At 50.0% G+C, this 23952-nt stretch overlaps 1 protein-coding gene across 5 annotated transcripts in view; it reads left to right on the top strand.

Annotated features, from left to right (window-relative positions):
• MYH11 (myosin heavy chain 11) overlaps positions 1 to 23952 on the top strand; it is a 111158-nt gene that overhangs the window by 16196 nt on the left and 71010 nt on the right. For all 5 annotated transcript variants that reach the window (XM_032328679.1, XM_032328675.1, XM_032328676.1 and 2 more), the window contains exons 2-3: positions 467 to 828; positions 10686 to 10842. In XM_032328679.1, coding sequence (XP_032184570.1) covers positions 484 to 828; positions 10686 to 10842 — 502 coding nt within the window. In that variant the 5' untranslated portion in view covers positions 467 to 483. The remainder of the gene's footprint in view (positions 1 to 466; positions 829 to 10685; positions 10843 to 23952) is intronic.

Below are 23952 nucleotides of genomic sequence, written 5' to 3' on the forward strand. Positions count from 1 at the left end.
GTGAACATTCTCTACAAGTTTTTGTGGCGACGTGTAGTTTCATTTCTCTTGAGTTTGCGCCTACGTGTGGAATTGTTGGAACATGAGAACTCTACGTATAACTATTTGAAGAACGCTCCTCTTTTATTTGTACAGTAAACAGTGAGACGTGGACACCTTCTTGTGTCAAAGCATGTAGATCCTATTCTTGCTTCACAACCCCTGGATAGCATTTTGTTGTATGAAAATACCATGGTTTGCATCTCGGGCGCCATGATGGTAAACAATAGGCCATGATGCAGATCCTTTTCTGAGGGGCTTGGCGTTGTTTCCATTCTTTGACTTTGTAAACCATACTGTAGGGAACATCTTCATTCTTTGTGGAATGTTCCTGCAGACTGCGTTCCTAGACATGGGAGGAGAAGGTTTCGTCTGTCTCTAGGGCTCAGTTTTGGCCAGATTCTGATGCTGTCCCTTTTTTCCACAGGGGACCAACCAGGCACCATGGCACAGAAGGGCCAGCTCAGTGATGATGAGAAGTTTCTCTTTGTGGACAAAAACTTCGTCAACAGCCCAGTGGCCCAGGCTGACTGGGCTGCCAAGAAGCTGGTTTGGGTCCCTTCGGAGAAGCAAGGCTTCGAGGCAGCCAGCATCAAGGAGGAGAAAGGGGATGAGGTGATTGTTGAGCTGGTGGAGAATGGCAAGAAGGTCACGGTTGGCAAAGATGACATCCAGAAGATGAACCCACCCAAATTCTCCAAAGTGGAGGACATGGCAGAGCTGACATGCCTCAACGAAGCTTCTGTGCTCCACAACTTGAGGGAGAGATACTTCTCAGGACTCATCTACGTGAGTAGCTGGGGGGGACATCCAGTCACTTCTTCCAGGCCTCCTTCACCCCTGAGGGAAGGAAGAGCTTTTGAGATGTGCTTGGGATACAGGTTGGGAGGATCAAAGTCTCAGCTGAGGGGGGCCCACGTGGTGAGGTAGAATCATTGACTTGAGTTCACACCCCAGTCCTGTGCCACCTTGTACTGTGACCTTGAGCAAACCCTTTCACCTCCTGAAGCCTCAGTGTTCCTATCTGTGAAATGGGCATAACCACCTTCCTCCCCATAAAGGAGGTGCCAAGATGCTGTGTGATCGCCTGTGCCGAGCGCTAAGGTGCCTGGCAGATGCTCACCAGACTCACTGAAGTCGTTTCTGCCTTTCCTCCATCTTGGAAATGAGGAGGAGCTCTTTGGGAAGGCTGGACCACCTGGGCATCCAGGTGGGGAGGAGACATGAGGGTCTGGCTAGGTTTTTGTGGAGGTCTTCCCTGTCACAAATGGGAATTCCTCACCTGGAGCCAGGACCCCTCTGGGTCTCCCGCATAGACCAGAGCAGACCAGAGCTGCTACCGTCCATTCTGGTAGCCACTGGCCCCATGTCGCTAATTAGGAATCAAAATTCATTTCTTCGGTTGGACTGGCCAGTGTCCAGTGGTCACCAGCACGTGAGGCTGGTGGCTGCCATATTGGGCAGCACAGGATAAAACACTGACATTACTGAAGGAGGTTCTGAGGGGGGACGGTGTGACTCGGGGTGTGTGGGTTCCAACTCTCCAGAGGAAGAAGGACCTAGGTTGTCCCCCTGGTATCAAGCTGCTGGGCTGGGGTGGGGGTCCTCCAGTTTAGCCTTTGTCTGCCTCTCAGAAAGGGCACGCTCATCCCTGGGGTGAGTTGCCTAACTTCCCTGAAATTTCATTATCTTTTCTGTGAGATGAACACGAGATGAGCACCAGCCTTGCAGCGTGGGTTACTCTCAAAACAAAGCCCTTGGGACTCCTCCAGGCACGTGGTCCGCTCTCCGAGTGAGTGCCAGGTGTTACTGCTGGTTATGTCCGTGTTACAGCCTTTTTTTTCTTGGATCTTTTGCAAATCTGTGAAACAGTCCCTCCCTTCCATGTTGCCGCGTAAAAACGACCGAAAAAAAAAAGGACAAAAGAACCCTTGTCATCTATAAAAATGCACTGCAGATTTTTTTTCCTAATTAGGAAAATAAGTCACGTTTATTACAGAAGATTTGGCAAGTTCAGAAAAGCCCAGCAAACACACACAAAAAATCAGTCCTCCCCCAGAGGTCATAACCGATAAAACGGTCCTTTCTTGAGCTCTTTCTTTGCGAGAATGGTATGTGTTTACGTATTTACAAGCCCGCGCACATACGTTAGCCTGCTCACTCTTTTTTTCCGTCTGTGAGTCTGTGCTGATCGTGCCCACACTTCCATTATAACCCCAAAGATATCCTCTTAGGGGCTGTGCGAGCTATGCCGTGGATGTGTCGTAACTGATTATCCCTTCTTCATATGGAAATGTCAGACGGGTTGACAGTAGCTTTTTTAAAAATTAAGATTTTATTTATTTATTTGTCAGAGAGAGCGAGCAAGCACAAGCAGGGGGAGCAGCAGGTAGAGAGAGAAATAGGCTCCCCGCTAAGCAAGGAGCCCGATGTGGGACTCGATCCCCACGGCCTGAGCCGAAGGCAGACGCTTAACCGACTGAGCCACCCAGGCGTCCCAACAGTAGCTTTTTTTTTTTTTTAAGAGCCAAGAGGGATTAGAGGAGCAACCTGGAATTATCCAACCTATCCTCTAACCCCTGTTGTGTGCCTTGACGCATCTTATCTCATTTAATCAACACAATGCCCCCGGAATAAGGATACTTGTCCCATTTTACAGGTGAGCAAACTGATCTCAGAGAGCTGAAGCCTCTCCTTAACTTCCCTAACTACGAAGGGAAAGTCCCCTTGGTCCAAGCCACTCCTTGTATGGAAATACCATCGACTTGGAGCTGTCCGTACAGCCTGGGCATTTCTAAGGAGGCCGGTCTGCAGGGGCTGGAGAAGGGGCAGGATGGATCTCTTCCAGGCCTTCCCCATCTCAGATGTGTTCTCTCCCTCGAGGAGGTCAAGGGCAGGCCTGTGTATAAATCTTACCTGCTGTCCTCTGACATCGCGTTTGAGCCCAAAATAGAAATCAGGAAAAAAAAAAAAAAAAAAAAGAAAGGTTTATGAAGGTGCTGAGACCCAGAATATCTAATCTGACAGCAGATTAAAAAATGAATCAAAGCTTCAAATTCCTGCTATGCTTCTCCGGACAGTTTAGACGAAAAGCCTTTCAGCCTGACTGCACGCGTACTCCTATCTCACTCCCTACTGGTCAGTTTATTCCCTTAAATAGAATCCACTGTCCCTGACGGAGGAGACAGGAAGTCGGGGAGGGGAAGCCTAGTGCGTGACAGCAGGTGATGCTGACTTGGCTTTTGCTGACGGAGAGAGCTTCCCCTTCCATTCTGCAAAGTTCACCTCCAATGAAGACCTTTGTCCTCTGGGTTCTAGAAGAGTCTATGGAAGCCATTGGGTCCTGTGTCTTTATCCTCGAGAAGCAGGTTGTTGCCTTATCTGTTCATGGCACACATCACGCACGGCGCATGCGTGTGACTTGTCCACACTCACCTGCCCTTCTGGGCGCTGGGTTCCCTCGGCTAGGAGCTCAGCACACCACTCAGCAGTTGGCTCTGTCCTTACTGTTTGGCTGGGGGATGGGACAGGGGGTTCAGAGAGAGGAAGCTCAGCCAAGCGTGAGCCTTGCTGGTAGTGGGTACTATCCTAAGTCCTTCCCGTCCTGTGGTGAGAGCAAGGCTGACCTCCCATCCTGCACGTGACATGTCCGAGGCAGAGAGCTGATGTGACTTGCTTGGGAAGGGACCTGTTGGGGGGTCAAACTCTGGCCTGTCCAGTAGAACTCTCTAGGCTCTCCTGCTGGGGGGATGCTGAGCATGACAAGGCCCAGCCCTTGCCCTGAGGCTGCTTCCTGATGAAGGGGAGGAAGAGAAGACACACTCGAGCCAGATGCAGATAAGGGACCTAGATTCTAAGACGAAGGATGGATAAAGAAAACGTGGTACGTCCGTACCATAGACCAACATTCAGCCTTGAGACAGAAAATCTTGCCATTTGTGGTCACAGGGATGAAGCCAGGGGACACAACACTGTGAAATAAGGCCGTCACAGGAGGGCAAACAATTGGGGTTCTGCTCGCATGAGGCATTGAAAATCGTCTTGCTCAGAGTCAGAGCCTGGAATGCTGGCTGGCGGGGAGCGAGGTGGGGCGGGGGCGGAGGGAAACGGGAAGGTGTTGTCCAACAGGTACAGGGTTTCAGTCATGGAGATGAGTGCGTTCTAGAGAATTGTGGCTACAGTAACAATCCTGTATGGCACGCTCGAAAATTGGTTAGGATGGTTGGGGTGCCTGGGTGGCTCAGTGGGTTAAGCCTCTGCCTTTGGCTCAGGTCATGATCTCGGAGTCATGGGATGGGGTCCTGGGATGGAGCCCTGCATCGGGCTCTCTGCTCGGCGGGGAGCCAGCTTCCTCCTCTCTCTCTGCCTGCCTCTCTGCCTACTTGTGATCTGTCTGTCTCTTAAATAAATAAATAAAATCTTTATTTTATAAAAAAATTGGTTAAGAGGGTAGACCACAATTGTGTTGTGTTCTTATCTCAAAATGTTTTTTTTTTTCCCCTAAAGCACGTCCTATACTCAGTTCCCATAAATGGGCGCTAAGACATTTGTCAGCCTCCAAGGATTTTAAGGTCAAGTCTAGGTATAGGTACATGTTCTTTCTGGGCAGGGGTCTTGCTTTCATTAGACTCTCGGAGAAGCCTCGTTACCCCCACACCAGTGACGACAGCCGCTGTCACCGTGTTACAAGTTCATACTGAGATGCTAGAGCTACTATTGTTCTATTCTTTATGTGAGAGAGAGACCCTGTTTTGAATCATATTTTTGCAGATAAACTGGGGCTTAGAAAACTTGCATAGCTTGATGAGAAACAGCCGGGTCTTGAACCCAGGAAGGCGGGCCCTGGAACCACTGCTTCAAACTGCTGCTCATTTAATCTTTCCAAAGATCCTATGAGACAAGAGGCTATTACAAGAGGCCATTTCAAAGACCAGGCCAATGAGGCTTAGCTGTGCTCAGTCCTCTTGCTGGAAGTGGGCAGAGCTGGGGTCCAGGGAGGTTTTTCTCCTCCGGGGCTGGAGTGATTGGCTCCCTGTGGATGGTGAAGGTTCCCAGGAGAGCTGGAACCTTGAGCTTGAACGATGGGCGTGGGCCACGGCAGGTGGGGATGCTGCCATGGGTGCTATTAGCTTGGAGCCGCACAACCTTCATGTGCAGAGAAGGAAGAAGTTCAACTTTCTAATTATGATTTCTTGAGCACCTACTAGGTTGTAAGCTGTTAGCCCAGAGTGAGTGATTTTTTTAAAAATTGAATTAGTTTGATATATCTCCTCTCCCTACCCACTCTCCTCCCCCTTCCAAAAGAATAGAAAAGAAAATCTCAGTTTCTGCCATTGCCTGAAGAAGGAGAGGAGCTGGTGGCCCGGGGCTCAGGTTGTTAGGTCACCATCCTGTTAGATGGGGTGTGGGCCCTGTCTTTTCCGCAGGCCTCACTGCTCCCTATTGTCTCCCAAACCCTGGGGCTAAGTGTTCTTGGTTATTGATTGCTACACCTGCTTTTTATTCCTAACTGGCTCACTTCACTCATCTCTAACCTGCGCGTTCCCTGTCAACAGTGAGACTTTCCAGGTCTGTGCCAAGGCCCTGGGGTTGGGAACATGATCCAGAACAGAGGTAGATGAAGTCTCCCATTCACTGGGTTTCCCAGCCCCAATTTCCTACCTGTGAACCCCAGAGGGTATTTTTCTGGTTCTGATTTCACTGTTCTGGGAAGACCAGGTAGCTAAGGAGAGGCCTTCCTTCCAAACTCGAGCAAATGACCATGTTTTTGTCTTAGACATTTGGCCCAGTGACCTGATGGAGTATCTATTCTGGGGTACTGAGAACAGGCCATGAGCAGAGACCTCCTGAGTGCCAGAGGGTCCTGGATGGTGGGGAAAAAAAAACGCATTACTTCTTTGGGTCTCGGAAGGTAGAAAGGAAACACAGCTGGGAGCTGCCCCTGACTGAGCCCTGTGACCTCACTGTTTAGATCTTCCAAACTGTTATTCTTTCAAAGAAGCTTTCCAGTAACACGGGGCTGTTCGTGCAAAGACCACAGGGAAATATTTAAAAATAAGAAGCCTAGATCATGCTTTGTGGCTTCTTCTCGTGTGTGTAGTTAACTGTCTGGCCAGATTTAAAACGTTATTTGGAATAGATCATACAGGCAAAGATTCAATAGTATATCAGGAGGTTCAGATTTCGACCTTTCAACCCTATTCCTCATCTTCTGTTCCCTTTCTTTGGAAGGCTCGAGCACGTTTCTTACGTAGGCTTCCAGAAATATTCTATACCTATACAGGCAAATATGTGCATATTTGTATATGTATGCATGCATGTAAATGTACTTTAAAATAATTTTTATTTATTTGAGAGAGAACACAAGCAGGTGTGAGGGGCAGAAAGAGAACCAGACTCTCCATTGAGCAGGGAACGTGGGCTTGATCCCAGGACCCTGAGATCATGAGCTGAGCTGAAGGCAGATGCTTAACCCACTGAGCCACCCAGGCGCCCCTGTCTATCATTTCACAGATGGGCTAGAAGAGGCTCCAGGGTTCGGCCACTCGCACAGATCCTGCAGGTTATGGAGGAGGGCCAAGCTAAGGTTCTGCCCTGCGCTGTGTGACTTACAGCCTAGTTTCCTTCCACCTTCCCCTGCTTGTTCTTGTTCCTGCCGGAGGAGGCCGAGGGAGCAGTTGCCTGCTCAGGGCTCTGTGGCTGACCATATAAAGTCTCAGGGAAGAACTCGAGTCCCTTCCTAATACGGTCACAAGAGGGAAACCCTGGGTCTGTGGCTGAGACCTGCTGGTGGCAAGGATCCCTGAGATGCTGGCTGGAACACAGGAGGTGGGGATATTGAAACTCTGAACTTGACCAGCTGGAGAGGGTCAAGTTTGTGGGGGACAGGGAGGCAGAAAGGCCACCAACTGCAGGGGGGCCGGGGCTGTTGAAATGAACCGAGGTTAAACAGCTCAAGCCTGCAGATTCTGAAGCCCAGCCACCCTGGGTGAGGACGTGCTCGTCTGCCCAGCTCTTCCTCTCGGGTCGCTGTGCCCTGGAAAGATGTGCTGAACTGCACAGAGATTCAGAACTGCCTGGAGACTTGGATTAAGGGCTTGCTGGGGGCTTTGCACCAGGAGCTGTCCTAGGCAGATAGGAGAAAAGTGCTGCTTCTTCGGTAGCTGGTGATGGAGTTGGGAGAGCCATGCGTTCTTTCTTTCCTCTATTCAGTGTATTCAGCAAGGGTTTACTGAGTGTCTGCCTTGTGCATGGCCCCTGCAGGGCATCTTGCAGTCTGGGAGCTGATATTTAGGATGAGCCCTAAAAGAGGAGATGGAAATGGTTCTGGGAAGATGGAGGGGAGATATAGAAGCAACAGCACGTGTGACGGTTCCAAGCTGGGAAGGAGCAGGGTATAGTCACTAACATTTATTGAGCACCTGTTATATACTCCACACTCTGTTAAGTGCTTCATGAGCATTATCTCCCAGCAAGCCCACGAAGGATCTGCTATTACACACCTTCATTTTGCAGTAGAGGAAAACAGGCTCAGAGAGGTCAAGAGACTTGCCCAGGGTCACACAGTAAGGAAGTAGCAGAATGAGGAGGGTTGGTTCAAAACAAGTTCTCAGTACTCGATTCTGTACCCTAAACTGCTACCCTTGACTGTCTCCAGGTCAAGGGCTTGGGGAGAGGGAGGTTTATGTAAAATGTAAATGACATAATGTAATGTCATTTACAGTGTAAATGACCCACATTCCAACAAGGGCATGGAGGTTGGCTGGGGGCACAGCCCAGGGGCATCTGAAAGTGGAGTTAAAACCCGAAGGAGAGGTAGGGTAGAACTTGGTTGACCATCATTCAAATGACTGATCATTATTTGGACACTTACTGCACCCGAGGCCCTATACTAGGAACCAGGACACAGAGCCCCTGGCCTTTGTAACCAGGTCAGCAAACATCTACTGAGCACCTACTGTGTGCTAGCCCAGTGCAAAGCCCCAGGTCACAGAGATGAAGGCATTGCCGCCCCTGTTCTGGGGAATCTCTGTAATTAACATACCCCTCAGGCATTTATTGGGCAGGCATTTAGTGAGCACCTGCTGTATGCCCAGGCCTGTGTAGAGACTGGAGAGGAGGAAGAGGGTGCTCTGGCCGTTGGGGTACTCACACTGGTGTTGGCCAGATGGCGGGAGGGGGCTGGACAATCAGATGGGGGAGGGGGCATCCAGGCGGACAGTGGACCCACCAGGCGAGTGCGGGTCCGCCTGGGCCTGCTATTGTAGGAGCGTCTGCTACTGTAGGAGCCTCTGCCTTTACCCTCGCTTGTCTCCTCCTTTATGATCCAGACACACTAAACTGCTGATAATTTCCCGGCATGCGTGCCCTCACCCTGCTGCCTTCCACGCTTCGCTACCTCCTGAGCAGGCTAACACCTCCTTGTCTGCTAAGGCTCAGGGCAGGGAGCTCCTCCCTACTGGAAGTTTCCCTGACTGCCCCCCAGTGGGGATTAGGTCTCTCTCTCTCTCTCTCTTTTTAAAATTTTATTTATTTATTTGACAGACAGAGATCACAAGTAGGCAGAGAGGCAGGCCGGTGGGGGCGGGGAGCAGTCTCCCTGCTGAGCATAGAGCCCGATGCGGGGCTCGATCCCAGGACCCTGGGATCATGAAGGCAGAGGCTTTAACCCACTGAGCCACCCAGGCGCCCCTAGGACCCTCTCTTTATTGCTCCCCTCATTCCCTTGGCTCCATCCTTGTTCGAGTGACAATATTTTAAATATCCTTGTCCCCGCTCTGATCTGCAGGTTCTTGGAGGGCAGGGGGGCCACCACTGACTTATCTATCTCCAGCATCTAGCACAGACCCAGTATACAGTAGGTGCTCAATAAAAGGCTGATGGATGTTTAGACAGGCCTGTGTTGACCTCATTCCTGCCTTTTTAGGGTAGTGCCTTCTCCCACCTGCCAACCCTATACTTCTCGAAGATTCTGTCCCCTTCTCTCGCAGGGCCATCACGCCCCATTGGCTCTCCTCCTCCAGTCAGCTCCGGGCAAGGCTGAAATCCCTTTGTGGGAAGGACATTGTGTTTTTTGTCTTCTCTAAGCCCAGAGCCTTGCACGGTGTCTGGGACGTACCCACTGAATGAGGGACTGAGTGAACAGGTTTGTTTTTCTTTCTGTAGGACAGGCAGAGGTCGGAAGGCCTCATGGCTGGTGCCCAGGCCTGGCAGTGAGCCGAGCTGGGCTTGGCGCCGCTAGGGTCTCGCTTTGTGTCTTTGGTCAAGTTGCTTAACCTCTCTGGTGTTTGCTTGGTCTTGAGTGTCACCCAGAGATAGGCCATCTGCTCCTGCGTTTGTCCCTTCCAGGGGGAGGAGGAGGGAGAGAGGGCCTGCTTCCTGGCTGCTAGAGCCTTGGGCAGCACTGATGGTATCGTTTGGGAAAATCAGTTCCTGTGGGACAGGATGGAGCCTTCCCCCCCGAGCTGTGACCTCAGCCCAGGGAAAAGTCGGTGTCTAGTACAGAATGGCCAGAGCAAAGGAAAATGCCTCGTGTGTGCACACAGTGGGGTTTGCCAAGTGCCTTCAGCACTTTTCCTACACAACTGTTTTTTTTTTTTCGTTGTGATAAAATCCAAATGATCTAGAATTTGCCATTTGAGCCGTTTCAAGGGGAAAATTCAATGGTGTTTAGCTCATCTCCAGCGTTGTACAATTAGCACTATCTCGTTCCAGAATGTTTTTATGAATCCCCCCTCCCCCAAAGGAAACCCCCGTTGCCCGGAGCAGTCATTCCCTCTCCCGCTCCCTCCAGTTTCTGGAAACCAGGGCTGTGTTTCTGTCTCCATGATTTGCCTGTCCTGGATATTTTGTATACATGGAATCCTACACAAGGTGACCTTTTGTGTCTGGCTTCTTCCATACCGAGCATATGCCATTTTCGGGGTTTGTCCGTGCCCTAGTGTGTGTCAGGGCCATTCCTTTTGGGGGACAGCTGTGTCCGTCCCTTTTGTTCACAGATGAGGTGGAGTTTTGTTAACCGTCAAGAGAATGTGAGCTCTCTTGGGGTAGGACAGTCGTGCTGGCTAGCTCTGATTATCCCGGCGACGACCTCACCAACCCTGTTTTCATCATCTGTTACATGGGCAGCAGGGAAATCACAGTGTGACAGTCACAGGGGAGATAAGGGGACTCAATGAAGAGATGCCTGTGAAGGGCTTAGAGCTTGGTACAGGTGCCTAGTAAGTGTCCAGTACACGGAGGCTCGGGGAGGTGAGAGGCGGCCTGCAGGAGAAGGGCTTGCACCCCAGAGAGGGGTCTGAGCCCCAATTGTCGGAACGCACTCAGCTCTAAGATAGAACACAAGTGGCCCGGAAACCCAGGCTTGCCCCTTGCTCCTCCTCTTCCCCTCTAGCCCTCCTATCAGTGAAGCCCAGGCGTTCCCATTAGGACTCTGAGCCTCAGTTTCCCCATCTCTACAACGGCAATATGAATGCACCCAACGTTTTGTCGTGAGGATGCCGTGAGCAAATGCTTGCAGAGGTGCTCAGTACGTGTTTAAATGCAGGCGGCGATGGGCATTGCTGGGTCAGGACCCGGTGGACTGGGTGTCTAAGTTCTCGCCGAGGCCCCATGCTGCAAGTAAGCTTGGTTTCTCTCTTTGGCAGACATACTCTGGCCTCTTCTGTGTGGTGGTCAACCCCTACAAGCAGCTGCCCATCTACTCGGAGAAGATCGTGGACATGTACAAGGGCAAGAAGAGGCACGAGATGCCGCCCCACATCTACGCCATCGCGGACACGGCCTACAGGAGCATGCTGCAAGGTGAGCTGCCCTCTAGGTGGACAGGGTGTTGCCCAGGGGCCGCTGCTCCCTGCCGAGGGCCGCCTCCGGGAGCTCCCGCTCTGCCCGGGCCCCTCCTGCCCGCCCGCCCGGCCTGCAGTCCTCGCCAAGAATGCAGAGTTTGGCAGGCCGAGCTGGGCCCCAGGAGCCTTGTGCCTGAAAAAGGGAAAAAGCCGGCCGAACATCTGGGTGCACGGCTGGGAGGGTGAGGGAGAGCGGACGGCTTGGGCAAATACGGGCATGGACTGCTCTGCGCCCCAGCCCCTCTGCTGCCCCGGGCCCGGCCAGCTGTCTGCTGGATGGTGCGGAGCCCTCTTCACCTCTGGAGGGAAGAGGGTGGTCGTCAGCCCCCGGGTCCCAGCCAGCCACCTCTGGATTTGCCGCCCTATGGGGTGGTGTGAGAGGTCTTCTCCTCTCTGGCCTCAGTTTCCCCATCTGTAAAAAGGGAGTGATAAGGTCCATCTTGCTGCTTATGGAGATTCTCAGGCAGCCTTGTCCAAATGGAAGCCCTTTGGATATCACCTCCATGTTTGTGTATTACTATGATTAGTATTACTATTATTAATGAACTTTTAATTGAGGTAAAATATACATACAGTAGAGGGCATAAGGTCCACAAACTTCGTGTTCAGCCTGAAATTAATTCTGGCCTACATCCGCAGTCATCTGGCCACCACTCAGACCAAGATGGGAGATGTTTCCAGAAAGTGACAGTTTGAATGCTTGCCCCCTACAATGAGTAACACAGTAAGGATGTCCACTCTCACCACCCCTAATGAACATTGTGCTCGAAGGCTTAGCCAGTGTAATAAGACAAGAAAAAGAAATCAGGGCATCTCTAAGTTGTATGGCTTACCTGTTCAACTGCCTTGTCCTCTCTCAGTAAATTCCCTTGCCTCAGAACGATTGAGCCCTTGCTTTCCTCCTCACGTTTTGGGTGCATTTTGGGTGCATCACCCATCCCACGGTGACTATCTTTGGGGAAGGGTGAGAGCGTTTTCTTTCCTATACGTGGATCTGGACTTGAGACACAAGCATTCTCCCATTCTTACACTTGGGAGAGGGCCATGGAAAAGGACTTGGGCAGTCCTAAGGCTGTATATGATTTCACGTGGTTATAAGGTGTGACTAGTCCTGAGGTTATGAACCAGCAGCTGGCAGGCTGCCTCCAGCTTTCAGATAAGTTTGATTTGGTCCATACAGTCTTAAGGATACTTGAAGTGGTTGTCATCTTTCAACAATTGAGAAATGATATATAAAAAGTGTATATATTTTGTCAGGGGCACGATTTTTCCAGTTCCCCAGTCCTTTCCTGGGGCATTTGTTCATGATAACTGCCCTGCCCTTCTGTTTGATTTTGCAACCTCTGGAGTAGCTACCTTCAAGACTATTCTGAGTCAGGAATTGAAAGCTCAGTTCTGGAAGCTCCTGAGGGCGGGGATCCAGGTGTAGCCAACCTAGCATGGCTCAGTAGAAGTGCCTCCAAGTTACTGACAGCATTAGCCAAACCCCACATGTGTGACCCAAGCTGGATCACTGCAGACAAGGGGCTGCCATTACCTTCAAAGACCAGCAGATGGTGCCTTGCAGAAAGGGCTACAGAGATGTAATCTTAGTTGTGAAGGGTGGCTTCTGGAGTTAGGTATGTGTCTTTGTTTAAAAAAAAAAAAATTCATTTGTGGTCTCCCTTGATGGACAAGTTTATAGCGATGGTTCGCACATCTTTTTAAGGAAGCTGAACATCACCAAGTTACAGTATTCGTGTCATTTGGGGTACTTTTAGTTGCACAAAAATATAGCATACCATATAGCAACCAATTAAAGTGGCTTAAACAATAGGAGTTTATTATTTCACATGACAAGAAGTGTGCAGGCTGATGATTTCAGGATTAATTAGTTGAGAAGCTCAAAAACAGACTCCTTTGGGATTTTCTTGGCTTCTTCCTCATGGTCACAAAATGGCAACCGTAGCTCCAGAGATCATGTCTTTATGCAATAATGTCCAAAAGCCTGAAGAAAGTGGAAGGTTAGGTTCTTTTCTTGTCTCTTTTGTATCAGGTAAAAAAACCTTTTCCAGAAACTCCTCAGCAGGCATCCCCTGATGTCTCATTGGCTAAAACTTGGTCACACGCCAACCTCTAAACCAATGGTTGGCAGAGGACTGGGATGTTAGTAATTGTTTGTAATTGTGTCTCATTGGCTAAACCTTTGGGCATATGCCAACTTCTAAACTAATCGTTGGCAAAGGGGACTGGTACCTTTATAATTGGCTTGGACTATTTCTGGTTCTTTCCTGGAGCTGAGGGAGCTCCCATAAGCACGTTTTCTCTGAACACCAGAATGAAATGAAATTCTGTTAGCAAAGGGGAAGGGCACAGTGCTCTTAAAATACATGTATGTGACTTTAAAAAACCTTTAATATTGGAGATTCATCCTAGAAGAATAAAAACATATTTAAGCTAAAGAAAATATACCAGCACCCATAATCCTATCACTCAGAGATCACGATCATCAACAGTTTGGCATTTAGCTTTCATGTCATAACTGAGCTGAATATTCTGAAATGGAGGAAATTTTGATTGTCTGAAAATAATTGATTCCAGAAAAAAAAATCATTTCAAACAGGGACCAAAATTTCACTGTAAGTGGGGAGAAAAGGTTTGACTGGGTAGAGGAAATGACCTTGCCAACTGTCAGTCTATTTTAGCTGCATATAGTAGGAATTTGGTTATAACTGCAGCTAGATACTAATTCTTAGATTGAGTAGAAAATTAAGGGTTGATTTTTTAAACTTTTTTTTTTTTTTTTTTTTACAAAATCCCATGAAAGCATAACAGAAAGTTCTTCATGTCATGTTTGATTCCTGCAGCTAACGAGAATAATTTTTGCAGTCTTACGAGACTTACAAGAGGGGTCACCTGTTTCTCTGAAGGGCTCTTTTGTTTTGGGGGTGCTCCGTAAAGGCTCCATTGTGTTGTCCTTCATGATGAGTCTATGATACAAACTTTATTTGGTCTATTGAGTTCAAATGTGAATCAACAGCTGCTCCATATGGTTTCATTTTGGCATTACCTGGTACTTTCTGGAACACTACTAATGATAGACTCCGGTGGAACAAATTGTGGGGGGAAAATACAAGCTTGGGAAAAACAATATTTTCTCTAGAAAGTGGAAGTTTGGTTTTTGCCAAGGAAGGTGGAGGCCTAGTTTTTTTGACTCCATTGATGAAGGTCGTGCTCCCAGGTTGGAAGGTCACTTGGCTGGGATGCGCAATGAGCTTTCTGTCTCGTTGGAGACGTGAAGGGAGCAGCTGTGGCTTCCTCCTTAAATCCTTTGTACGACAAGATGAAGTGTGAAGAGGGGGCCTGGGGAGGGCTAACACATCCATCGAACTTGGTACATGAACCCTTAAGCTCCCGAGGACCCACACCCTGCATGAAAGCCAGACTCCATCCTTGTCTGCCTATTCAACTCTATCTCTACTGGTGTCCAGCACTTAGTAGCTGCTCAGTTAATTTTTTTTCTCAGTTAATATTTGTTGATGAATGAATCAACAATTTGTTGATCTCCTTTAAGTATGTCCAGATATATGATGGGGACCCTGCTTATAGCTTATCCTTGAAGGCAATTACTACTGGAGCCTTCCAACCTGCCCCAGCTACCCTCTATGACAGGCAGCCAACATCTGGGACTTTCCTTAGCATGTTTGGAATTGGCTTCAACCCTCTCATGGTGGATTCCTTGTTTCCTGGTTTCTGTGCCTTCCTCTTCCTTGATTCACCCTCCTGTTTAAATGGAGCACCTTTTCTAGTACCTTCTGAAGTCAGGATGTAGACGAGGCAGATTGAGGTCCCGCATATCTCATCTGAAGACTTGATGCATCTCTAGTAGGTAAAGGCCAGTTTAGCTGCGTGTACTGTTTTCTTTCAGCGTTTTTAAGGCATGGCTTCACAGCCTTCTAGCTTGTTCCGTTGCTGAGAAGATAAAAGGCAATCGGATTCATAATCCTTTCCGTGTGACCAAAAAAAAAAAAATCATTTTTCTCCTTCTCTGGAAGCTCTTAGACCCTTCTTTATGCCCGTGTTCATGACGCTGATGGGATTTGTCCTGGGTCTCTTTTCACGCGTTGTGCTGGAGACTTCGTGGACGCCTTTCATCTATAAACTCGTGGTCTTATACTCTGAGCTATTTTTGTGAATTACTTACTTGATGATTTCTTTCTGTGTCCTCTGTTCTGCTTTTCTAGAAGTCTTCTCATGTCCAGAACTGAACTCCGGGACTGTCCCTTTTTCATTTCCTTATCTTTTTCTTCTTCTCTCTCTCTCTCTTTTTTTTTTCCTTTTCTGGGCAGTTCCTTTAACTTTGTCTAATGAGCCTTCTGTTAAGCTTTAACTTGTCATCATATCCATATTATATATGTGTTTGCAGGAGGGACTAGCCAGGGATGAGCTTGGCTATCGTTTGAGTAGAGCTGGGCCATTCCACTGCAGCCCTTCTCATAGATCTTTCCATCTTTTTCTTTTCTTTTTTCTTTTTAAAAATATGTCATTTATTTATTTGAGAGAGAGAGAATGAGAGAGAGCATGAGAGAGGTCAGCTGGAGAAGCAGACTCCCTGCCGAGCAGGCAGCCGGATGTGGGACTCAATCCTGGGACTCCAGGATCATGGCCTGAGCCAAAGGCAGTCGCTTAACCAACTGAGCCACCCAGGCACCCCTCCATCTTTTTCGTCCTTGTGCTCATCAGGTTTTCAGGGAAGACTTGCGCCGTGGTCTGTCTCCCATCATTGTGAGGGTCTAGTTAAGAGGCCAAGGGTTCCAAACTGTGGAAGAAGGAAACTTGCATGTTATCCTTTCAATATGGCCCCTGGTGCTGCCCAGGGATTTCATTCTGCAGAGAATAAAATCTGTCTCCTTCTGTGGGCTGGGGGAAGGACAGATCCTTGGCTGCAGGGAGCGCGGACAGTATCTGGCATGTCTAGCAGCTTCTCAGACGGACTTCCAGCGGATCCCTGTGTTTGTCAGTCCTCATTTCTGCCGGGTCTCCCGGAGCCCCCGGCTGTGGCCGGTTACTGAGGTTTGACCTGGAGGTAGGGGAGTCTGTGATGAAATCAGGCTGCTTTCAGCTTTGCCCACTGGAGCTTAGACGTCTCCTTTCCTGCGACTGTCCTCACGCATCCTGTTTTCTGGCTTCCAAGACTTCTTTGCGTTTCTCTCTTTTCCAGTTCATTTCAACTCAGAAAGTCCCTTTACTGTCTTTTTACTCGGGTTTGGGGAGGAAGGGCTGTGAGTGACAAGGGTCCAGCCCACTATCCTTGAATGGAAATTCTCTCTCTGAAATCTTCTTTTCCAAAGAGGTGATAATGATAATAGTGGATTTTTTTTTTCATAGATTTTATTAATTAATTTATTTTACAGAGAGAGATTGAGAGTTTGATCCTAGGACCCACTCAGGTCATGATCTCAGGATCCTGGGATCGAGCCAGGCATCCAGCTCCCTGCTCAGTAGGGAGCCTGCTTCTCTCTCTGCTCCTCCCCATCTCCCTGCTCATGCTCTCTCTCTTTTTCTCTCAAATAAATAAATAAAATCTTTAAAAATAATAATAAAATAAAATAAAGCCTTGAAGCTATTATAATCCAACATACGGACTCTAGAATAAAAGCGATACTAAACCATAAAGTCAGGAAGGGCAGCAAAGGTTTATTTTTCCCCACAGCATTTCCCGTTGCTGGTTTTTATGAAACAGCAAATACTGAATCCTTTCAAAATTCCTCATTATTTTTCCCTCTCTTCCTTCCCATGTGTGCATGTGCCCATGGGGTTTTGTTCATATGACTTGTCAGTTAATCCAACGCTGGGGCCGGGGGTTCCTTTTAGAGCCTGGGAAACTGAGGCTCGGGGGAGGCAGAGAACTTGCCCAAGGCCCTGGGAGACTCAGAGCTGGATTTGAACTTGGCTTATCTGATGCCCGAGCCCAAGGCTTGCCCGGTCAGCCAGCTGCTGCGCCGAGCCCTGGGCTGTCCCGTGGAAGGCGGTTTGCTCCTGGAAGGTCTACCTTCTTACACATGTGGGGTGTTGAAGGTTCAGCCCTAATGAAGCCAGAGTTAACCGACTAGAGTAAATTAGCAGGATGCATGTGGGGAAAGCACCACGAGGCTTCCTGGGGGTAAGCCACTTTGGATCTCCCGCCTCCCCTGCAGGGTCCCCAGGGATGGGGGATGTGCCTGGGAGAAGGGTGTGAGAGGCGCCTAGGATTTCCTCCTGATGTGCCAAGTGGAGCCTTCAGGATTTGTTACCCTATGCGGGAGAGCAGAGTGTCTCATCCTCATGTAATTAGCATGGATGGGCCACTCTCCCAGGGGATTAAAAAAGAAATCATGGCCCGGCTGGCCGGCTTCTGTCAGCTCCGGGGCTCTTGGCTGAACCCTCTTGAAACTGACGAGAAATCTAGGAGATGGCATGAGCTAACCTCTAAGCTCTCTGCTTCGCAAGTTCCCACACTCTGTGTCCCTCTGTCCGAGGGAGGTCGAGGTCGGTGGGTCCTGGGGGGCCGGCTCAGGCTCACCAACCCGCCAGAGGCTGCTCTGTAAGCTTGGCAGAGAGAAGGAGGGCACCGATGTCCTCCCCAGCCCAGCTCACTGCTCTGGAAAGCCCGGACAGCTCGGCTCTCTGCAGCACCACGAGCACCCATTTTACAGATGGGCAAAACTGACCCTCAGTGCACCGAGTGAGTTGGCCCTAGAGCCCCATGTCCCACCTGGAGACATCACCTTCTGCTGCCCTCAAAACACTGCTTTTTCCCTCCTAGGCCGCATGGTAGTGACGTGCTCTTACCTCCGTTTTTCAGGCCAGGAAACTGAGGCCCCAGGGGACTAAGGGACTGGCTTCGGCCCTCTCATTAGAAAGCACTGCTCTTGGCCTCATATGCCGGCCCCCTGGGACAGAATTGTTGCCGTCTAGAGCTGCTGCACAAGCTCGCTATTTTGGGTGACGTGGACGATGGGCTTGGTGATGATCAGAGCACTTGCCGAATTCTTCCACGTGCCGTGGGTCATTTTAAGCTGTGTCCATCCAGTCTTAGTTCACTGTTCTCACTCCTCTCCTGGAGAGGCGTGGATTCTTATCCCTCTTTCCCTCGGAGGGACAGCGTCTCGCCCAAGAGGTAGAGCCAGAAAGTCATTCCAAGTCATTTTGCTCCAGAAACCATGTTGCTGCAATGTGTCCCCGCGGAGGGGACCAGGTGCCTTGTTCTCTGCCGTTTGGAGATTTTGCAGCGGCTCTCAGCTCTGCGTCTGGCCTGGCGGTGGGGTGGGCAGACGGGGTCTCTGTCTGCCCGGCTCGGTCATCGTGGAGGCCCTGGGACATGTAGGTGGGCTCTCTGAGTGATCATGAGAAGTTCACGTTCTTTGCCAGGAAGTGAGGAAGGGTAAGGATCATCTGATGCTTACAACCCTTTTGTGGAGTGCTTCTGGTGTCTTACTTAGACGGAGGGGAGAGAGCTGGGGAGAATTCTTTTTTTTTTTTGGTAGCAAGCAGTAAATATCGAGTTGAAGAAGCAGGCCTGATCGCCTCAGTCACCCCACGCGGACGTTTGCTGAGCACAAACACATACGCCAGCCTCCTCCCTCTGCATTCCCCCAACCTCAGAGGGAACCTGGCTCCCTGTTCCCCTTTTAATTCAACAGTGTTGAGACCCCACTGTGGGGGGGGGTTGGTGAGGTGGGGTACCAACTACTTGGTAGGGACAAGGCAAGGGAGAAGGCAGGTAGATGACCAAATCATCCCCACAAACACACGGGCTCTGGAAGGGAGTTCCCGGGGGCCTTGAGGTGGACCCTGGAGGCTGTCAAGAGTCTGGGAGGGCAGGGCAGGGGACACATGGGCGTAACAAATGAGGTGCATATGGGATCCACAGGCTGGTGGGGTTGGAGCAGAAAGGAGGAGGGAGAGTGGGGCAGGCGGGAGCTGAGGCCCGAGAGCCCCCCAGGAAAATACTGGTCTCCCCAGACCCCATCCATCACCTGGCCAGGTCTGCTATGAGAGATGTCAGAAGTCCCTGTGGATCTGGAAAATTCCTGCTGGGCTCCAGCATTCTCTCTTCCCACCCGGAATCTCTTCCTACCAGCTCCGCTGGAGGACGAGGAAAAGGCCCTGAGAAAGGGAAGGACCTTGACCTGCCCAGTAGTCGGTTGGGCCAAGGGCCCTGGAGCTGGGTTAGAATCTCTGTGAGCCGTGAGGCTAAGAACTGGGCCTGCCCCAGCTGGTGCAGGGGTTGATTTGGACAGTGCACGGGGGACACGCTGTCCGCTCCCGGCCGGTGTCGCAGGTATCGGCTGTCACCTGTCTGCGGCCCACAGCGGAGGCCCGGCCCTGACATTTACCTTCACGAGTGGCATTAGTTAGGCAGGTGCTATTCTGCATACGGGGGAGGCTGTGTCCTCCATTCCTTACTGGCTGGGGCGGGGAAGGGTGCCCCTCTAGTGACATAGGCCTGGCCACCTCCCTCTTGCTGGGTCCCCTAACAGCCTGGCATGGGAAGAGAAGCCGTGAGCCCGGGTCTGTTCTCAGTCCCAGTTTGGTTTTCTCCTTTTATGGTCAACCTGCAAGCCTCTGGCTCCCCAGCCATCAACCACGAGCTTGTGTTTGGGATCGGGCCGAAATAGCTGGTCTGCGGGGAGCTGGGCGTCCCCTGAGAGTCCTCAGGCCTCTTCAGGGGAGGGACCACCAGAGTGCTTGATCTCCCCCGTACGCTGACTCGCAGACTGGCACATCCAAAGCCGGACCCCGAATCTGGGGAGAAGAAAGAGAGAGGGGGGCATGTTTCGGGGTGTATGTGAGGTAGGGAGCACCCCACATCTCTGGGCTGGGCGATGCTGGACTGCCGGCCCCAGCCCTGCACCCCTCTGCTCCTGGACTCTGTTCTCTCTCCATCTCTGACCTACTGTGTGCCAGGCCCCCTGCATGAGGTTCTCTACTTCCTTGGTGTCTCCCACACTCCCTACCCCGGTGATTCCTACACAGTCTACACTCGCTGCTCAGAATCACTTCAGCTGTGAAGACTTTGCATCTCTGTCTCAAGCAGCTGCAGAACCAACCTTCTTGTCCATAGCATTTTGGGCAAACACCTATGGGAGCCTTTGCTCGCTTCCCGCCTTCATTTCTTTGCCCGTCTGACTCCCACCCTGCATCCCAAGCCTCTCAAAAACAGACTCAGCAGTTCCTCAGGAACTTTGTGTTTCCAGTAGAGGCTCAGGACGTGTTTGCTGAGTGCGGTTGTGACCATAGACAGAAGTGTTTTTGTTGCTTCTGTCTCGATTGCCTTGGGGGAGAGAGATGCAAAGGAGAAAGCATTTCTTGAGCACCTACTATGTGTCAAGCTCTGTTCCTGGTAGCTGGGATCAGGCCCAGCCCTTGCCCTTCAGCCACTCAGGGGCCAGTAGGAAAAGCATGAAAAGCAGTTTTGTAACTTGTTCTCTTTTTTCACAAAATTAATTTATTTTAGAGAGAATGTGCGTGTACAAGCCGCGGGGAAGGGCAGAGGGAGAGGGAGAGGGAACCTGTGGCAGACTCCTTTCTCCTTTCTGAAGGCGGGAAGCGAGCCTGATGCGGGGCTCGAACCCGAGACCCTGAGATCATGACTTGAGCCGAAATCAAGAGTCAGACACTTAACTGACTGTGCCACCCCGGCCCCGTTTTGTAACTTCTGAAAAACAAATAGATCTATGTGAATTTTAAGGAGGCAGGTCTCTTGATTCAGAGATGGTGTAAAATTAACATAGTTTCTTTTAAAAAGCTTTATTGTGGTATAATTTATGTATCATAAATCAGTCCATTTGAAGTATACAGTTCCCTGGGGCACTGTTCCCTGGGTGGCTCAGTCAGTTAAGCAAGTGCCTTTGGCTCAGGTCATAATCCGAGGGTCTTGGAATCGAGCCCCACATGGGACTCCCTACTTAGTGGGGAGTCTGCTTCTCCCTCTCCCTCTGCCTGCCACCCTGCCTACTGGTGCTCTCTCTCTATCCCTCTGTCAAATAAATAAATAAAATATTTAAAAAGTATACAGTTCCCTGGTCACTAGTGACTTTATGGCGGTGGGGGAGAAGGCAGCCATCAGCATAATCTGATTTTCTGTATCTCTAACCACCCCTCCCAAAGAAAATTGTGTGTCTGTTGGTAGCCATTTCCCCCTCCTACCTTTAGTTCCACAGGATTGCTTGTCCACCTTCTGTCTCTCTAGATTGGCCTGTTCTGCACACTTCCTATCAATGTCACGAATGCTACAGTATGTGGTCTTCGGTGACTGGCTTCTTTCTCAGAGTATCATGGCTTCAGTGTCCATCCACATTGTGGCAGGTGTCAGTGTTAGATTTCCTCTTTCTGGCTGAGTGATATTCCACGGTATGGATTTTTGTTTATCCACTTAGCAGTTGATGGATTTTTTTGTTGTTTCTACTGTTTGGTTATTGTAAAAAATATAAAGCAGCAAAATTATTTTCTAAGATGGAAAATTTCCCCTTCATCCATAGAGTCCTCTCGTGGATAAAGGATCCATTATTTTTCCATATAATCTATACCTTTTCCCACTACAACATCTTGAGTTAAAACAATGATCACAGTGACATTAGATTACAGTGGAGGGAGCCTTTGGGCTATTGGAGCCAGGGCCACCATGAAGCCATGTGGTACTTTTATAGAAATAGAAAAAGGCACTGCTGTCCCAAGGCACTTTTCCTCTATCTGCCGGAAGATTGTTTTAATAAATGTACAAATCTATAATGACCAGTGTGAATGGTTTCCACTTGAGTTAAGCAGTGTACAACTTATACCACTGTCCATGGCAACCCTAGAGGGGGCGTGCAGTGGAAAGGTCTCTAGTTTAGCTCTAGGAAATATAGAGTCAGAGAAAATCATAGAGGAAGTGACTCTCAAGGTGCCATTTCAAGAATGGATTGGGAGTGGGGCACCTGGGTTGCTCAGTAGGTTAAGCATCCGACTCGTGGTTTTGGCTCACGTCATGATCTCAGGGTCGTGAGATCAAGCTCTGTGTCCAGCTCGGTGCTCAGTGGGGAATCTGCTTGAGATTCTCTCTCTCTCCCTCTGCCCTCCCCTGTCCTCATTCACGCTGTTCTCTGTTTCTCTAAAATAAATAAATAAATCTTCAATTAAAAAAAATGGATTGCGGTCTCTAGTCCAAAGAACTGAAAACGAGTTCTCAAGTAAAAACTTTTACTTGAATGTTCAGAGCAGCACTCTTCACAATAACCAAAAGGTAGAAACAGCCCAAATGCTCATTGGCAGATTAATAAATACACAAAATATGGTATATCCATGCAAGGGAATATTACTCAGCCATGGAAAGGAAGGAAGTGCGGACACATGCCACAATATAAGGATGGACCTCAAAAACACCACACTAAGTGAAACCAGGCAGACACTGGTTGCTAGCAGTTATGGGAGTGGGGAAGGAAGAGTGATTTGCTAAATGGGTTGAGAGCTTAGGATGATAAGAATGTTCTGGAACTAGGGGCGCCTGGGTGGCTCAGTGGGTTAAGCCTCTGCCTTCAGCTCAGGTCATGATCCCAGGGTCCTGGGATCGAGCCCCACATCGGGCTCTCTGCTCGGCAGGGAGCCTGCTTCCTCCTCTCTCTCTGCCTGCCTCTCTGCCTACTTGTGATCTCTCTCCCTCTGTCAAATAAATAAATAAAAAAATCTTAAAAAAAAAAAAAAAAAAAGAATGTTCTGGAACTAGATCTGCACCAGGCACACCATGCACAGGGCACAAAGCTATGAACATACTCCACACCACCGAACTGTTCACTTTTACTTGATTCATGTTGTGTGAATTTCACCTCAATGGGAAAAAGGAGGAGGAGGAGAATGGGTCAGGCGGGAATAGGGTGCCGTGGGCAGAAGATGCAGGTACAAAGCTCAGAGGAAACTCTGCTTCCCACATTCAGAGGACTCTGCTCTCTTGTGTCATACCCAAGTTTGGGCTCAGGAAGGAGGCAGAAAGCCCCAGGAAGTCGTGGGTCAGCACGCGGTGCCTACATCAAGCCCTCCTTCTGCCCGTACCCTCAGCTTCCCACGCTTGGAGGCAGTGCGTTTCCGATGGGAATGTCCCCAGCCAGAGGTCCCCGGCAGCCCCCAGCACAGAGCTGCCCTGGCAGCTTCTGAACCTTCCCCAGGAGTCTGCTGCCTCTCCTGGGGACCTGGCGGGGAAAGGCCCCAGGACGAGCGTCTGACCCTATAAATCTCTGGGCCAGGCTTCCCAAGACTGCTGGGAAAGCCTGTCCCTCTCCCTGGAGCAGAGGGATCAAGATAGCCTGTCTGTCCGTCCGTCAGTCTCAAAATCATTCCTTAAAATAGCAGAGGTTGTCTGGGCCAGCCCCCTCTGGGCAGGGGTGGAGTATGTGTCTCTCTCTCTGCCTGGTTCTGATCGCAGGGTGCTCTACCCCTCCCCTACTCCCTGCTCCGTTTTTCATGGGTTTCCTATTTGGCTCTGTCCCTGAGCGGGTTTCTCCTTTGGGTGGAAGTTGGAGGCACAGACATCCATATTCCTGAATTCCAGAACAAGGAGCTGGTGGTTGTGCCAGAGCCGGACACCTTCCCCAGCAGGTTTCCCCTCCACGGGAGAGGTGATCCTGACTGCTGTCTCTCCCTGCTGTGCCCCTCGGAGATGAAAGGCTTTTTTTTTTTTTTTAAATATTTTATTTATTTGACAGACAGCACAAGTAGGCAGAGAGGCAGGCAGAGAGAGAGGAAGGGAAGCAGGCTCCCTGCCGATCAGAGAGCCCGATGCGGGGCTCGATCCCAGGACCCTGAGATCATGACCCAAGCTGAAGGCAGAGGCTTTAACCCACTGAGCCACCCAGGCGCCCCATGAAAGGTTTTTCTCCTGTTTTTTTTCTGCCCGAATGAAGGCATGGGCAGGGTTGGCTCCTTCTGGAGAGTCTGAAGGAGAATCCTGGCTTTAGGTGGTGGCTGGCCATTCTTGACTTTCTTCGTCTTGTAGACACATCCGTCCTGTCTCTGCCTCCTCCTTCATGGGGCCTTGTCTCTGCACCTCTAATCTCACTGTACTTTTCCCTCAGAA

Source organism: Mustela erminea, chromosome 20, assembly GCF_009829155.1.
Source record: "Mustela erminea isolate mMusErm1 chromosome 20, mMusErm1.Pri, whole genome shotgun sequence".
NCBI classification, from domain to species: Eukaryota; Metazoa; Chordata; class Mammalia; order Carnivora; family Mustelidae; genus Mustela; species Mustela erminea.